The sequence below is a fragment of the Sminthopsis crassicaudata genome, chromosome 6, assembly GCF_048593235.1.
Source record: "Sminthopsis crassicaudata isolate SCR6 chromosome 6, ASM4859323v1, whole genome shotgun sequence".
NCBI classification, from domain to species: domain Eukaryota; kingdom Metazoa; phylum Chordata; class Mammalia; order Dasyuromorphia; family Dasyuridae; genus Sminthopsis; species Sminthopsis crassicaudata.
The window spans coordinates 191,274,211-191,291,842 of NC_133622.1; the positions used below are offsets into that span (position 1 = coordinate 191,274,211).

The 17,632-nt window shown below is 38.8% G+C and overlaps 2 protein-coding genes across 7 annotated transcripts in view; one reads left to right on the forward strand and one right to left on the reverse strand.

Moving 5' to 3' along the window:
- Positions 1-1,519, reverse strand: part of MAEA (macrophage erythroblast attacher, E3 ubiquitin ligase) — a 134,865-nt gene extending 133,346 nt beyond the window's left edge. The window contains exon 1 of one of the 4 annotated variants that reach the window (XM_074272676.1): positions 1,171-1,519. In XM_074272676.1, coding sequence (XP_074128777.1) covers positions 1,171-1,239 — 69 coding nt within the window. In that variant the 5' untranslated portion in view covers positions 1,240-1,519. Of the gene's footprint in view, positions 1-452; positions 989-1,170 lie in introns of those variants that run through there. The other 3 variants (XM_074272675.1, XM_074272678.1, XM_074272677.1) reach the window with 3 other exon arrangements.
- A 611-nt stretch (positions 1,520-2,130) lies between these two features.
- CTBP1 (C-terminal binding protein 1) overlaps positions 2,131-17,632 on the forward strand; it is a 446,736-nt gene continuing 431,234 nt past the window's right edge. Inside the window, exon 1 of one of the 3 annotated variants that reach the window (XM_074276716.1) lies at positions 2,131-2,230. The gene's annotated coding sequence lies outside the window, so the exon portion shown is untranslated. Of the gene's footprint in view, positions 2,231-5,661; positions 5,735-17,632 lie in introns of those variants that run through there. The other 2 variants (XM_074276717.1, XM_074276722.1) reach the window with 2 other exon arrangements.

Consider the following 17,632-nt stretch of genomic DNA (forward strand, 5'->3'; position numbering starts at 1 on the left):
GAAATCTCAAAGAGTCTCCCCCCCACCTTTTGGGATTCTTTTCCCATTCTTTGCCCCCCAGAACTCCGAGAACTCATCATGCCGTCATGTGATGTTTACTTGGAAACAGCTGGGGCTCTAAGCACCACTTCACCAGGACAAGCTTGGCTTTCCGAGGGACTCCCTTCCCCACCTCCCACAAATCCTCCTCAGACAGCTGTGGTACAACCTATAGTCCTACGTTTTCGGTCGGAACATCTGGCGAGAATCCCGTGGTCTAATTCCGCGTAACCTTGGGACTCTCCCCTTCTCCAACCCGTTTTCTCCCGGGTAAAAGGGGCCTTGGCCGACCTCTAAGGCCCCTCCTAGCTCCCCAGCCTCGGGCAGATTCTCCCTCTGGACTGGGCGAGGCAGCCACGTACCACAGGGAGGACCAGAGGGCCCGGATTCAAATCCCTGCCCCGGGATTGTACCTTGGTGCGAATAGCCCGGCTTCCTCCGGTGAGAAACGAGAGACCAGATGACCTCTAAGGCTCCTTTCAAGATGGAAGCAGCAGCATCTCTGTCCGGAGTTCAAGTCCTGCCTCTCCTGGACTAACTGCCTTCCCCTCCCTCAGTTTCCCCGCCCGAGCGGGGTGACCTCTAAAATGGGTGCCAGCTCCACCACCACAACGTGGACGTTTCGGGCCGGCCTGAGCCTCTAAAGGCTGCGAATCCGCGATGCTCGCCCTCCGCCCTACACGGACCCCGGCTCGTGATTTTAGGAAAAGGCTGAGAAATGACAGGACAATCAGGGGGCGGGGAGGGTGAGCGACCGCACAGTCCAGAAGCGTTTCCTCTTTCCCCTCACCCCATTAACCCTTCCTAGACCAGCTGGGGGCGGGGAAGCCCCAGCCCCCTCCTCCCTTTCCAGGCTGGGCAGTCATTCCCACCCCCCCGGGCCAGGGCGACATCCTACCCCCCTCTTCTCTGGCCCGAGGGTTCCCCTCCCCGACCCCGCGCTCGCCACCCCCTCCCCAGCCCGGACAGTCGGGGGCGTGGACAGACCCCCGCGCCCTCCGCTCCAGTGGGGGAGGCGAGTCCTCACTCGCCCTGGGCGGCGGGGTGATGTGGCCCCCAGTCAGCTGTCTCCCTCCAGCAGAGGGGCGGCTGAGCCCCCTTCCCCCCCAAGGCGGACTCCTGGGCACCCACCTTGAGGGTTGGATACTCTTGCACCTTCAGGGTCATGGAAAGCTGAGCAGCTGATTCCTGCACCGCCATTTTGGATTGGCCAAAACATTACAGACCAAAGGGAGCCACCTCCGGGGCGCGGTGCATGGCGGGTAACAGACAGCTCTCCTCTCCCTCCCACCTCGCCTCCACCCATTACCGGGAGGGAGCAGGCGTTTTAGCCAATCGCTTCCGCCCAACCGCCTGTGGTGGCGGAAGAACGCACCGCTCTGGGCAGGGCTACGTGAAAGGACGTCGGGAAGGCCCAATCAATTCCATCCTTTTATGGTGTTCTTCCAATCACAGGAAAGTGTAGACTATGAAGACGTTTTCTACTGGACCGAAAAGAAGGGAGGAAAGCGTATTTCGTTTTTGAGACGCCAGGGGTACAGTGACGATTCCCAGTTGGCCCGAGGTCGCTCAGGGGCCAATCAGAGACCTAGTTTCCTCCTGACTCTGACGTGATAGGTGGGGCCAGACAGACTTGATTGACGTTACCAGTTAATGGAGAGGAGCCGGGACCAAAGACTAATCCTATACTGAATATGGAGATCCTGGCAAAAGATGCTTCTAGCTCCAAGAACGTGTGTGCAAAATTTCTTGGGCTACTGAAGAAGCCCTACTCCGAATCTCAGATGGTCATGGGGGCCAATCAGAGACGCTCCTATGAAGGACCACTTTTTTGGGATGGGAAACCAGGAACTCCTGGAATGTACTGGCAGGCTCTAGACCCAATAGGAAGAGAGAGCTCTTCTTGATTGACAGCTACCTCGGCAAACCAAACGCGGCACTGCGGCGGAGGCGGGAACTAGGGGATAGGGGTGGAAAGGGAGAGGGGGCGTGTCCGCAGGGGGTGGGGAGTTTGAGGAGTTTTGCGGTGTTCGGGGAGATAGTAAGTTGCTTGGGTGGGGGCGGGGCAAAAGGGGTGTAGAAGCCGTGGGGGGGGGGTGTCTAGGAGGGGCGTGAATTGGACACACGGGAGGCTGCGACGCCGGTGGCAGGAACTGGGTTAACCCTGCCGAGACCCCCTCCTCAGAACCCAGTGAGTCCCCCCTCCCTTAACCCTATCTCTTCCCCTCCTCTGTGCCTCCCACGCGGGAGGGCAGCCCTCCTCCGGCCACCGCTGAGCCCTGCAGAGCAGCCCGGACGGAGGAAGGGAGGCGGGTCTGGGCCCTAGGCGCAGGAAGGTGGGAGGGCACGGGGTGGGCAGGCCCCCCAGTCCCGGCTCCGGAGTGGGCGGCTGGGACCTCCCAGACGTTCTTAACGTTCTAACCGCCCCAACCGCTGCTCCGCTCAGCCCCGCCCCCATCTCCCGCCCCGCGCGCTCCCATCTCCCTCCCTGCGCGCTCCCATCTCCCTCGGCGCGCCCCCGCCTCGCGCGCTCCAATTTTCTCTCCCACCCCCCACCCAGTGCGCGCTCTGGTGCCGGCGGAGCGAGCTGCCCTTCAGCTCCTCAGCTTGGAGGAGGAAGAAGAGGAGGAGGAGGAGGGGGCGGAGGGCTCCCGGGACGGAGGCGGGCCCGGCTGTCCTGGAATGTCTTCACGCGCTCTCGGGGCCGGCCCGGGAACTCTCCGAAAACTTCGGGGGTCCCAGCGGCTTCCTTCTCTGCCTTAATGCAGCCCCTCCCTGTCCTTAATTCGAATGAATCTCTGAGTCTTCCCGGCTCGGGAACGAGGCGAGCGGGCGAATCCCGGTCCCCCAAAGCCCCTCGTTCGGCCCGGGTTCTGGCTCTCCCACCCCTCCGGCCCAGCCCCAGCGCCCGGCTCTCGCTGCCATCCCCGGGGACGCAGCTCGAGTGGGACGGGCCTCGGGAGGAAGGAGACCCCACAAGAGCCATCTCGCGCTCCCCAAAATCCAACTGGACCTCGCCACCTGACCATCCTTCTTTCCCTCTAGATTAAATGAGCTGAGGCAGGGTGACGGGGCAGTTAGCCCCCCAACCTGCTCGCTCCTTCTCGCTAGTATGTTTCTTGCTTCTCGGAGCCAAAAGCCCTACTTCAGTTCTTTCCGAACTCCCACCCCTGCCCCGAGTCTGTCAGAAACAGCTGTAAACGCGAAGCTTCCGAAACCCTTGTTTGATCGAAACTTCGTAGCCACAGCGCTACAATAAATTTAGCCCATTGATTTGTTGGAAACTATAAAAGGTTCTCTTTCTGGCCTTGTAATAGCTCTAGATGATTATTAGAAGTCTAGCCTAACTCGAGATGTTTCTGGTTCCCAACAGCTTCCTATTGCTTGAAAGACAGGGTTTATTCACTATATGAATTACCAGCCCTGTGCCTCATCTTCCTGGCACTTTGTATTTACCAGTAAGGCTTTAGTTGTGAACGATGCAGTTTTTGATGCTATGGGGTAAATAATCGTGATATTCCTGGTTCCTCCCCCCTCTCTCCCCAGGCAATATATACACAGTATAGAGTACAAAGTTAATGTACTTTTAAACTAGAAGAGTTGGTGGGAGAATGAGTAGCCAAAGTTTAAAGGGTTTACTTAATGGAACAGATGGCTATGGCACTGGCATGTCAGAGAAAACAGCATGCATTCTTAGTTTAACACAAGAGGGAGCATGTCTAATCTTTAACCTTTAAGTATTGCAACTTCAGAGAGGCAGCTTTAATTGCTGAATGTCAACTGATTTACCCTTCTTGGTAGCATGTATAAATATTTATATAGTCTGTGCATTGTAAGCATGTCATCGGTTTAAGGTTACAATTGTTGCCATAGAATGATTTCATGGAAAGCTGCTTAGCTTGAGTTTCTCATCTGAGTTTAGGAAGGCTGATTTTCTATAAAATTAAGAGAAAAAGATTGACTCTTTTACATTTATTTATAGGTAAGACAAATATTTGTTTAATGATTGGTTTTTAAAACTTATCTCGTTGGCATCCAATATGATTCGGTAAATTATTTCCTTTAACTTAGTGTTATGTTGTTAACCTGCTGTTGTAGTGAAGATTAATTGGATGTAAAATAAAAGAAAACCAAGTTTGAGATGCCTTGGGATTTTTTCCAACTGCTTTATCACTTTTTATGAAAATGATCATAAGTTTAATTCAAAAATTCATTAAATTTTTTTTTAAATTGAAAAAATATGTATCTCACACATTGGTCTTTTTTTTTTTTTAAACGTCTGTTGCAGATAGGAATAAAGTTACAACATCTAGTGGTATGGAAAATTAATTAACCAAAAATTTTCCTGATTTATCAAGTGTTTTAAAAAACACATTCTATAAGCAGATGATAAATCAGAGGTCTCACATTCAGAATATTTTTTAACATTTTCTATTAGGATTTAGAACTTAAATCCAAAAGGAATTAGTGAAAGCCATCAAAACCCCATTTTGATGTTGACGTGATAATTTGCTTTATACCACACTACTGATAATCACATGGTAAAGACATGGAATAAGCTAGTAGTAGTCTTAGACTTCTGTGAAGTTTGTGCAGGAGAGACCATATACCTTAAAATTTTTGTTTTGACCATTAAGGAGTTTGTTTTACATTTGCTTTGCACATATTAAAACATTTCCACTATTAATTGTATAGTTATTTTTAGAGATAGAAGGCAACTTTCCCTTTTGGGGGAATGTTTTGAGAATAAAATACTAGGGACTCAAAATGATTGACCCTCTGTATATTAATCGGGTGTAACGGGTTTTAATCTTTTAAAAAAAAGAATCACTCATAGCTTTTGAAGGTATCGGTAGCAAGACCAAGTTTTATACCATTAAAGACAAATCTGGTTCTCCATTCCTAGAAAGATTGATAGAGAAATATGGGGAAAGTTTATGATGTGTAATCTGTTATTCAGTTCTCACTGTTTAAGTATTCTGAATATAAACCAATGCCTCTTTGTGTGCATTTGCTTTAAAGTTTAAAACAATTTTATTCTTGCAGTTTTGAACACTAATAACTCAGTTTTTAAAAGATCCTTTGAGGTGCTATTCTTTAGTTTTTCATTGCAAGTAAGCAGAGAGAGTGTTAGAACTTACATTTAAAAAAAAAGTGTTTTATTCTCACTTGCTAGGGAAACAGTATTATTGTTTGTTGGAAATACTAGAAAGCATGAATACTGTTATTTTTTTTAACCCTCCCAAATGAATATCAAATTTTTTCAAAAAAGGAATATTTTTAAATGAAGGGTGCTGCTAGATATGTGTTTTAGATACACATTTTCCTGCAAGCATTATTTCACCCTAAAAATGGGGTGTTTGGGAATGAAAGTGCTGACACAGTCTTAACTATACAGCAGCATGAAAGGAACTGCTTTAGTGATCGCCCAGTCTTTGGTTGTTTTCTCTCTCCCCTCCCCCCCTTTTCCTCTCCTCTCCCCCCCTCCCCCCATCTCTGCTTTGCTCTTTACTAATTCATTATTTTAACTTTGGGGAAAGTTTGCAGTGAATTTAAAGCTAATAAAGTGCATAGGAAAACCTGAGGAGTCAGGTTGATAGAGTAGCATGGACTTGTTAATCTCAGCCTGATCTTGTCAGTAACAGCAGAGCAGAGGGAGAGAGAGAGGAACTCCGGCTGGGGCAGCGCTCCAAAGGTTTGTCTGTTATTTTTATACCGAAATTACGCTGCAGCAGCAAACTATTCTGTATTCCGAGTGTTCGGGGGAGTCTGTAGATTCTGTCGTTGCGAATAGGTGTGTGTTTATCAGTATTGTTTGTTTGCAAGAGGAAAGATTTGTCTGTGTGAATGGTAGAGAGTGAGTGTGTGTTACGATCTGGGAAACGCTGAAGAAGAAACCCTGTTGGTTCTCCATGCAAATGACCGCTTTGGTTGTAACAAAAGCCTTGATGTTGGGCTTGGAAAAATGATCTGACAGTGTAACAACCCCAGGCCACTTTCGCCATGTTTTTGTTTATTCATGTTTCATTCCGTTTTCCGATGCTATTGCACAGATGTTCTCAATTTCGCTATTTTTACAATCTTAATCTGCCTTTTTGGGGGAGTTAACAGTAAAATGTGTGAAAGAATGTTAACAAAACGGAAAGAGGTGTTGCAGATGTTTATACTTTAGTTCTTCCTTAACGCTTGACGGTATTGGCAAAGGGAGCCACAGTACATATGAAGGAACGTAAGAAGCATCTGTTTTAACTACCTAGCCTGTAATTTTCAGATGTGCCTATTGTAACTTGATTATTCATATAAATAGTCCAAGTGAACGTGCTGCTTCTGATGAGTTATTTCTGGTCAACCTTTTTGGTGGTGCTGTTGTTATTTATTATTATTAAGAAGAAAAAGAAAACTGATGAAAAGGGATGTGTCACATACCATGTATGCTATTAGGTAAACTCCTGCCATCTCAAGAGTGCCTTTAATATTTGAACAGCTTCTGTTAAGTCAAAATTGGTTACCCGAAGAAGCACAAAGTCTAGAGTTAAGCTATATTCCTGCAGTTATTTCAAAATATGACATAAAATGGAATTAATGTGAAAAATACCTTACATAGAAAAAAATTCTATAGGTAATGTAAAATGTCTTTGCATAATTATTGAAAACAGAAACAATGAATGAACAGAAGTAATAGATAGAAGCACGTTTCATTTTTTGATATCATGCATAGACACTGAATGTCTCTATTAACCACATTCACAACAATCTATGTTTATGCTGCTCCCGTGGTGGTTCTGACAGTCGAATTTCTACAAGCCTAAAAAAAAAACCCACTTCACCTTAAATCTTAAAAGATGATTCAATGACTAGAGGTGATAACTGTTTGGAGATGGAAAGTTATTTAGCATCCACAAGGCATATGTGAGTTTTTCTTTTTAGATTGATTCAGAGAATCTGAAGAGAAATTGAGGACCAGACCTGTAGGCTTACTTAGAGTGTTGACACTGAACAAATAGACTTGTAGAGGAGGGGCAGAATTGAGGCAGAAATTGGCTTCTCACACAGAATGGTCTTCTTAAAAGGAATCTTCTTTTTATAGACAAGGTAAAATTTTGTAATTGTTTTCTCTCTAAATGTGATAGTGATGTAATTTGTAGTTCTTCCATTATCACTTTTCTTAAATATAGTATATGATTTAATAAAAATCCACTGCTCTCTTCCCGACATAGACATAAACCTCAATTTTCCTATTCTATCCTATGACAGAAGTGATCCTTGTCATCCATTTTATGTAATAGCAATTATTTTTCTACTCTTTTCCCATCTTTCTTCTTCTGCCCCCCCCAACACCTTTGGGGTGAAGAAAATAACATAATAGTGATAGTATCCATATATATCTATAAAAATTCCTAAAGAGATTTGTAAAAAAAAAAAAAAAATTGTGGACATTTTAAAGTGATAGGTTAATTTTTAAAAAGCCATTTTGTACTAGAACCTTTACAACTGAGTGAAATTTTGGTTCTGGAGTTAGTAGTTAAAATGAATTATTAGCAAGATAGTGAGTTGGTTAATAGTTCATAGAATATAGTGCTTAACTTGTTAGCAGAGCTTGAGAAATACTACTGCTTTTCTAATCTAGAGAGAGAATTTTTTTTTAATCAGGTTATTTAGGATGATTTGGTTTCATTTTGAAGATGGGCATAGGCAAAGTTAGAGGGTAGATTAGGTAGCAAACGGCAAAAATCAGAGATTGGGTAGTACCATTTATTTTTGAAGTCCCTGCAGAGTTTTTGAAAATAGGAAAAATCTAAGCAGAGATGATATGCTAATTTCTATTACTATTAGGGCACTTGGGCCTTCTTTCTTAATCAAGCCTGTGTGTGATAATGAGTATAGTAGCTGAGGAAGTGGGAATATATAGCATATTATATGTACGGGAAGGTAGCTTGAAAAAATTAAGTCTTTTGTTAATACAAATACATGACAAGCATCTTACTGATAAGTCTTATCACTAGCATGTGTTTAAAATGAAGTTGATGTTTTTTCATTTAAGGAAGTACAATATTAGTTTTGGGATTTTCTAGGAAGGGGAGATGAGGGCTACCAAAAAGAGACACCCCCCCTTAACATTTCTAAACCAAAACATGTGCTATTGGGCAGGTTCCTGGATGTCTTTGAGGGTCAGATTCTTCATCTCTAAAATGAAGGACTTGAACTAACCTAATCTCCAAGGTCTCTTTTAGCTTTGACATTGTATGATTCCCCATGGAATATAAATTATGTTTTAAAGCCTGCTATAATTAAAAATTAAGGAGCAACAGTGTCACATGGGAACATTTATTTATCAGCTCTAAAAGTAGGCTAGATGATATGAGTGCTTTGGTTGCCCAGAGTAATGGTAATGGAGGATTCTTACTAGTATTAACATTTTACAGAATCATTTTCGAGCCAATGGTAAGACACTCAGAGTAAAATATCTTTTATGTTGTTTTACTGCATGACCTTTTATATTTTGCTCTTAGAGCAGGATATATTTGCTGCTTATCCAAATGATATTTAGAATTTTGATATGAATCCATAGTTGGAGAAATTGAAGAAACATTAGGGAAATATATAATACTCAGATTTATAATTTCATCCATGTGGATATTTCCTTAAACAATTCATATCCTAGCTCCTCTATCACTTAGTAGGCCATTTTTTAGAATTAATATGATTAAAATATTCATCATCCAGTTTAGTGAAGAGCCTCTCAGGATTTAGCAATGCTAACTATCAGATGTCAAATATACTGCCAATAAAAATCTTCTAGCTTGGTGTAGGGTCTGGTAAAGCTTAAATTCAGTTGACAAAGTCATGGTCACACCCGTGCCCTCTAATGGGACACTTTAAATTTTACCTAAGGTTAATTGAAATATCCAGAACAGTTTCATAAGGAGAGATAATATTTATATGAGCTTTACTTTAAAGTTGATATTTCAAAGGAGTCATTTTACCAGTTATTGTAATTTTGCAAGTTAGGAAATGTCAGTGGAGTTTGCATACATATTACTTTAAAAATGCATAATTCCAAAGCCTAAAGAAACATTAAATAGTTTCTATTAAAGTTTCTTGGCTATTGAATCTGAAACTTTTTGAATTTTGTAGAATATTTGTTTTAGAAATTAAGAAAATGAGATTTTCTAATTTTTATTAAAAATAGCTGGTTTGAGATAATCATCTGGAAATTTAATGAAAACATTGTTCTGAAATTCATCTTTAAACTCATATCCTGTAGTAGTGTCTAAAGGTTATACTGTTCTTTTAAAAAGTAGAAAAGATAATACTTAAAGGAACAAAATAGGAATTAGACCTTATTTTCCTTAAGAGGAATAGTCTTGACTTTATTGATGGCAGAGAGCCCAGTCTTCTAAGATCTTTCTCTTCTTCAGAGTTTGGGAAGGAGAGCTATGTATCATTAGGCAGATTATCAGTGTAAAGAAGGAAATTTGAGATGGAGTTTCCTTTGCAATGGAAATGGGAATTAGATTTGTATAAAACTATATTATTCCAAGGTCTTAGCATAAGCATTTTTGTCCTCAACCATAATTATGTACCAAGTTAGCTACACTGCATGTATTATTTGATTGGTTAGGATTGATTGGTATATAATCAATATACCTTTTGAATGACAGTAGCAGAACATTAAAATTAAATGAGAGAAGTTTGAAAATAATAGCATAAAATAGGTATTCTGATTTGCTTTTCTTAGTTTGTCTTTTATCTGATGGCTCCCTGCTATAACCTTAAAAAAAAAAAATACATTTATCTACATGATGAAATCCCAGAAGCCATTCAGTTTACTTTCTTAATGGATATCATTTACTTAGAGGCACTTTCATTTGTCATTTAACTCCATAATTTGTTCAACATATAAATTTGTTACTTAAACATTTCTAATGTCTTTTATTCACCTTTGTTGACCTTTTCCAGAATCAAAGATGTTAGAGCTGAAGGGAACCTTGGGGCAAACTTCTTTATTCTCTGTACCTAAATTTTCTCATCTATACAAATTAAGGTAGTCAAAGCAATGTGTAAGGTTCCTCTCAGCTCCCAGTCCTAGGATAGAGTCTTTTCATGTTCTAGGTAAGCAAAGTCAGGCCAGAGGGACAAGGGACTTTGCCAAAGTTGTAGAGCTCAGTCTGTTATTCTTTCCTGGTGCCTTTATAAAGAGGGACAGCTGTCTCATTTCTGGTTGTAATTTTTAAGCAGCTTAATGAAACAAACATCCCCCAACAATAACATGTTTAACCTATTTATGAAATTTTTAAAAAATCATCTATCAACTAGCAAATATTAAAGTCTACTGTGATCACTGGTTAGGTTGATTGAGTTATAAAGGCAAAAATGAAACAATCTTTGGCCCAAGAAGCTAATATATCTACAAAGTAAATACAAGGTAGTCTTTTGAGGTAGAGGCACTAATATCTAGAATGTTTTATAGAAGGTAGAGTTTGAGTTGCTAGACTTTGAAGGAAACTAGGAGAATGTCTTTTGGCATGGGCTGTCATCTCCCATCCCTCAGTCTCCCTCCCCATCCTTCATTCCCCCATATCCCTTCAGTTACTAAGTCTTGTTTCTACTTCCCCAATTCCCACTCACATCTATTTTCTCATTACTTACACAGCCATCTCCCAACTCTACAGAACTTCTCACCTAGATTATTGCAATGATTTAACTGTTTTTTTAACTCAGGTTTCTTCCCTATTCTAATCTGTCCTCCACATTGCTGTCCAAGGTATTTTCTTGAAGTGCCAGTCGGATCATGTCATTATTCCTCTATTCAATCAATTCTAGTGGCTCTTTATTATTTTCTAGGATCAAAATTTAAATCCTTTGACATTTAAAATTTTTCACAGACTATCTTTCCAGTCTTCTTATCATTAATTATACTCCTTTTTCTATACCAGCCAAACTAAACTTTTTGTTGTTCTTGTCATGTGAAGTCCATCTTCTATCTCAGTGCCTTTGGACTGGCCGTCCCTCATGCCTGAAATGTATTCCCTCTCCATACATGCCTCTTATATAGTCCTTTTTCAAGCCTTAGCTCAAGCATCACTGATTTACATAAAGGCTTTCTTGTTCTCCTGAAGCCGTTCATGACTTAACCCCAAAATTATTGCTTCTATTTTGTATATACCTATGTATATTGCATGTTTATATGCTTACTCTCCATGAACTGTGGGATTTTCCAGGGCAGAGATTATTTTATTCTTCTTTCTGTATTCCCGGTTCTTAGCTTTGTGTATGGCTCATAATAGGCACTTAATAAATGCTTGTCAGTTAATTAATGGGGGATAGTTTGAATGAGAGACAGAAGATGAAATGTGTCAGTAATAGCTGTAAGTCCAATTTTGGCTGGATTGAAGAGTATATGAAGGGAAATATGTATGGTAAGGACAGAAAAGTAGTTTGAAGTGAAATTGGGAATGGCTTTCAGTGTCCAATGAAGAAATTTGTATTTGATTTTAGAGGCAATAGAAAAGCCCTGGAATTTTTTGAGCAAGAATATATAATAATATAGTCAGACATGCTTTAGAAATTTCACATAGCAACTTTGTGGACGATATATGAGAGTAGAGAGAGTCTTAAGGCAGGGAGATTATTTGGAAGTTATTGGAATAATGCAAGTAATAAATGGTGGCCTAAACTTCTGTTATGAAGGGGCTTATACGAGATATGGGAAGAAATAATCTACAACTTTTGGCAACTGATTGGATATATTGGAGGTTGAGAGAGAGTGAAGAATTGAAGTTGCAAACCTGAATGGCTGGAACTATGATGATCTCAGTAAAAATAAGGAAGTTTTAAAGAATGGGTTTGGGGAAAAAAAATAACAATTCTGATTTGGCCATCCTGTGTCCAGTGGGCAGTTGATAATGTTCAGGAGAGAGACCAGAACTCAATATCTAGATCAGGAATTATCTATGTAGAGATCATTTGTGATAGAGTTACTAAAAGAATATATAGATAATCACAGAGGCAAAGGAAGTAGCTGTGGGTTATATTCACATTTTGATTTATGTGCTATACATGATAAACTAGCTAAAGTGACAATAGGAGTAGTTCAGTAACAGAATCAGGAGACAGTGATGGCATTAAAACAGAGAGCTGGGGTTATGAAGAGTGTTAAATGCTGCAGAAATGGCAAGAAAGAGGACAAGTGAGATAATGTCACTTAATTATATGTTAATTGTCACTAAATTTTTGGTTCTATTAAGACATCTATATTTTTAGCTGGCCTCACTTTTTTGTCTACATATATAACATAGTACATATTGACAATTTTTAAAGTGTTATTACTTAATGTTGTCTTATGTAAATGAAATACTGATAAGAATGGTTTACTTTATACATTAAAATAATTTTATAAACTATTGTCTAATTACATGAATAGATCAGGGAACAATTTGTCATCATCCTTTTTTTTTTTTTTTTTTTTTTTTTTTTTTTTTTTTAGTACAGTCTACTTTTAGTCACATCAACAAGCATTTATTAAGTACCCACTATGTGCTAGGCACTCTAAGATACAACATTACAGGACAATGTGAGTATACATAGGGGATTCTAGGACAGTGTGGGCATATGTAGAGAATATATATATATATATATATATATATATGTATATATATATATATATATACACACACACACACACACACACACACACACACACACAGAGATATATATATATATATATATATACCTATATAGAAGGGGGAAAAAAGCAATGAGATATCAGCAGTACCAACAAAATAAGTAGCCAGTGCCATTTCAACTTAATATTTTCTGGAAAAGGTGGAGATTCTATGAATGTATATATTTTAAACTTTCTTTTATATCCCCCTCATTTACAGAGTTCTCTTTCATCTACTCTGCAGGTGCTCAGTGCTCTCATTCCTCAGCTGCTTGCAATTCTCCATAGAGACTTGGTCTCTCACAAGGTCTCTTTCTTTCCTTTTTTTCCCCCCTATTACTATCCTCTATATAGATATTTCAACTAGATGTTCAGAGAAAGACATCTGAATAAAATGGTTCATGCTAAAGCTACAATGACTCACATTACCTCTTTTAAAAAGGAGGGGAGGGATCTGTTTTCTTATTAATTTTTTTTCTATTCAACAAATGTTAAGTACTTTCTGTGTCTGGTAAAAATATTTTTTTTCCTCCTGGAATGCAAACACCTTTAAAGCATTGTTCATAAAAAATAAAGATGAGTAAAATTTTACTTGATGAAGGAAATATTTGTGATTAGTAGGGTATGGAATCATACAACTGGAAGGAAACTCAAAATTATATTATCAAATTGGAAGGGACTTCAGAAGCTATCTTCAGTTATTTCACATGACCCTTTTTTGTGTGTAGGGGAGGATTCTTGGCAAACATACTGAAGTGTTTTGTCATTTTCTTCTCTAGCTCATTTTATAGATGAGAAAACTGAGACAATTAAGTGACTTGGTAAAGGTCACAACATCTGAAGCTGACTACAAACTTGGTGTTCTATTCAAATGTGCCACCTAGTGGTTCCCAGAAGTTATTGAGTCCAGTACAAATCTGAAGAACATTTTCCCCTATAACATATCTGAGTAGTAGTCAGTATTCCAGATTTTGTCTCAAGACCTTAAATATGGCAGGATACTACCCTACATTTCATGATAATATTTTCCAGTTTTTTGTAGCTTTAATTGTTTCACGATTTTTCCTTTCATCAAGTTTAAATTTGACTCCCATAACATCCACCTTATTTTTTTTTTTTTTGATTCTATTCTCTAGGGCCAACAGAACAGATTTAACCTCTTTCAGGTGACAGCTTTTCAGATACTTGTAGAAAGATGTCATGTCTCCTTAGTCTTTTGGGGAAAATACTTCTAGTTCCTTTAGTTGCTCCTTGCAGTTAGAGTGGTATATTGTACAAGGTAGTTTTCCTTCTCTGGACACTTTGTAATGTTATGTGGTTTCTTAAATGTAGCATGTAGAACTCAACACAATAACCTTATGTCTGACCAGAACAGTATACAGCAGGAATATTATTGTCTTCTTATTCCTGAATGTTGTCTGTTTTGTAATTCAGCCTGAGATCAAATTGTCTTTCTTGGTTTCAATATATGGTTTCTTCACTTTCTTTGGATTTGAGACTCCTATTGTACTGGCAGTCCAATAAAATCTATGTGTTCTCTCTCTCTCTCTCTCTCTCTCTCTCTCTCTCTCTCTCTCTCTCTCTCTCTCTCTCTCTCTTTTTCTTCTTAGACTAATTACTTTTGTAGCCATGTCTTCTCCAACTTTTACTGGTGACATTTATTTTTTGAACCCCAGTGTTTGCCTTTACATTTATCTTAAATTTCATCCCATTAGATTTGGTGTGATATTCTAGTCTACTAGTAGTTTTGAATATCACCATCCATTATGGTAGTTATCCCTTTCAATTTTGTATAATTTGTGATAAGAAAATCACATGCATGAACATGTGATAAGAAAATAAAATGCATGAACAAATTAATAAGACAAGATTTCTCTGTTTTTAACTTGGGGAGGGGTTTACCAGTGAAGTAACCCTGGGATCAGTTATATTAATATTTTTATCAATGACTTGGACAAAGATAAAGTTGGCATGCTCATCAAATTTACAAATAAATAAAAGCTGGGAGGAAAAATTAATATTCCTTTTGGACAGACTATAGCATTGGGTTTAACCAAATAATGTTAAGCTAAAAAGGGATAAATGCAAAGGCTTATTCTTATGAAAAAAAAATCAACTGCAGAAATGGAAAGATGGAAAGGCATATCAAGAAAGCAGTTCACCTGAAAAAGAATAAGTGAATTTTAGTGAATTGAATAGGAAACAATAATATGATTTGACATCTATGAATGCCAATACACTCTTAAATCACATTAAGAGAAGACTGATATTAAGAAATGAAGTAGTGTTTAAAAAAGACATGTTAATTTTAGTTTGTGGGGACATTTTATTAGAGATTTCTATACATTGATCTCAAATCACAATAGGCAAGATGGCAAAGTTGGAAGAAGCAGTATAGTCCAGCTCCCCTTCAACATCTATTCATAAAGATCTAAAACTAAAATAGATCAAGCCCTGGTTGAGAAATCCAAGGGAAAATTACAGGTAATCAGTTTTCTAGCCCAGGTTGATGTAGAGAAACACTGAAGTTTTCAGATGTCATGTCTAGCTAAAGGGCTGTGACTTTTCACCAGGATAAGAAATTTCTTGGATCTGATATACAGAGGCAGATCTAGAGATTAGAAAAAGGTACCAATTGGCTCTCTTGTTCATACATTGAACCTGGGTATTAATGAGATCCAATGAGAAAAAAGGAGGACTATGCTTGGAGTATTGGAGTTGGGTAAAGAACTCTTTCTCAAAAAAAAAAAAAAAAAAAAAAAAAAGAACTCTTTCTCAGGCCTGGACAAGGAGCAGATAGTACCTATGTGGCCTTGTCCCTGAAAGGGTAGTAAGGTCTAGGCACTGGTCTTCAAACTTTTTAAATAGGGGGCCAGTTCACTGTCCCTCAGACTGTTGGAGGGCTGGACTATAGTAAAAACAAAAGCTCACACTCTGTCTACGCCCCTCAGCCCATTTGCCATAACCCGGCAGGCTGCATAAACGTCTCTTGACATCCTTGAAGAAAACGGCATTGAATACCCCAAGGAAGTATCAGTAAAACCCGAGTGAATAAATACAAAACAATCAAGACTTAGACATTCACTCAAATAGTATTTAGAGCATAACCCTAATGCAAAGTCCAAAGGAGGTAAGACTGGAAATAAGAGTAAATAACCATAAAACCCATCATAGTTATTTTATTGAAAAGGATGTCTTAAGATAAAAACTCAGAAGAAAATGACCTCAAAACATCTGCAAGTGGCACCTGAAAGGAAAATACAGTTTGGGTACAAGTTCAACTCAAATTTTTTAATAAATGAAACAAAAATGTGTGGATTAAAAAAAAAAAGCCAAATAACTTGAAAGATGGAGAAGAGAGAGTTTGAGAATTACTATCTAAATGCCATGGCCAAAGGACAAATTTTTATTTCAAGAAATCATAAAAGAATGACAAAATAGAAATGAAAAAATCCTACAGTTAACTCATGAAAGAAATAGCATAACTCTCAGCAATTCAGTAGCCACAATTCACAGCTTCCAGGTCAAAGTATTCAAATAAAGAATTCAAATAATGAGGAACCAAAGTTAAGTTCTCACAAGGTATCTTGGCCATTTCTGAAAAGAGTGGAAAGGTTGGCATATAATATTCCAAAAGGCAAAAGAAGTTGCACTATAATCAAGAATAACAAGCGCCTATACCATTTGATCCAGAGATTTCACTGCTAGTCTTGATGGCCCAAAAAGGTGTGGTTGGGCTTTTAGGCAAGGTAAAGAGAAATGGGGCAGGGAAGCAGAAGTTCAAAAGATGAGTGCTATATGTACACTTTCTTGCTCATTACCCTATTCTGTATGAAGAGAAGGTAGGAAAAAGTTACTATTAAAATTTAAAAATAAAATAAAAATTGTCTTATGCTTTGTCAGAAACTATTTTACATGCTTAGGACAAAAAGAAAGGCATTTTTTAAAAATAAAGAGTAAACTGAGACAAACAAGGTAAGTGACTTGCTCAGGGTCCCACAGATAGTAAATGAGACTAGATTTGAATTCAGGTCTTCCTGGCTCTGGGTCTGGCATTTTGTCCACTGTACTACCTAGTTGAGAACTGGATGAAATAAAATAGGAAGAAAATAAGTGATCATAACTGTAAGTGTGATTAAACTTGTAAATGGAAGAGGATATAAAAATGGGTTAAGTAGACTGCAACAATACATTGTTTAAAGAAAATACACAAAACAAAGATTCACATAGTTAAAATAAGGGGCTATAGCAAAATCTGTTGAACTTCAGCTGACTGACTATTCAAGAATAGCCATCATGGTCATAGGTAAGAATATAACAAAGATGGGCAATTTGAAGAGATAAACAAGAATTTATTTTACATTTATACATTTTGTGCATATATATTTTTCTGAAATGTACTATAAACAGTGCATATTAAAACTAAATATATATACTAAATTTCATAATATCAAAAAAGTTAAATGAGTTTTAGGGGAAAAATAATAAAATCATAGTTGAAGACCACTTTCTACCTCCTGCAGACCTAGACAAATTAATCCAGAAAAGCAAAATTAAGGATCCAAGTACAGTTTGAGAAAAGTTAGCTAAAACCAACCTTTAGTGATATGAATAGAAAGGAACTTTTGTATTGAAGGTATATATATATATTTTTTTTTTGACTTGATCATGTATTAAAAGTATAAAAGCCTCATAAATGTGAAAAAACAAATACACATCTCAGTGACCATCATACAATAAATATGTAATATATATGTGTACATATATGTGCATGTATATGTGTATGCATATATACACATATATATATTTGATAAATCTTTGAAGAATTAAAATTGTGGATTAAATATTCTAACAGGTTGGTGGGTTAAAAAATAAATCATGGTTATACATATAGAACCTATATAAGATTTCTTGCTGTCTTGGGGAAAG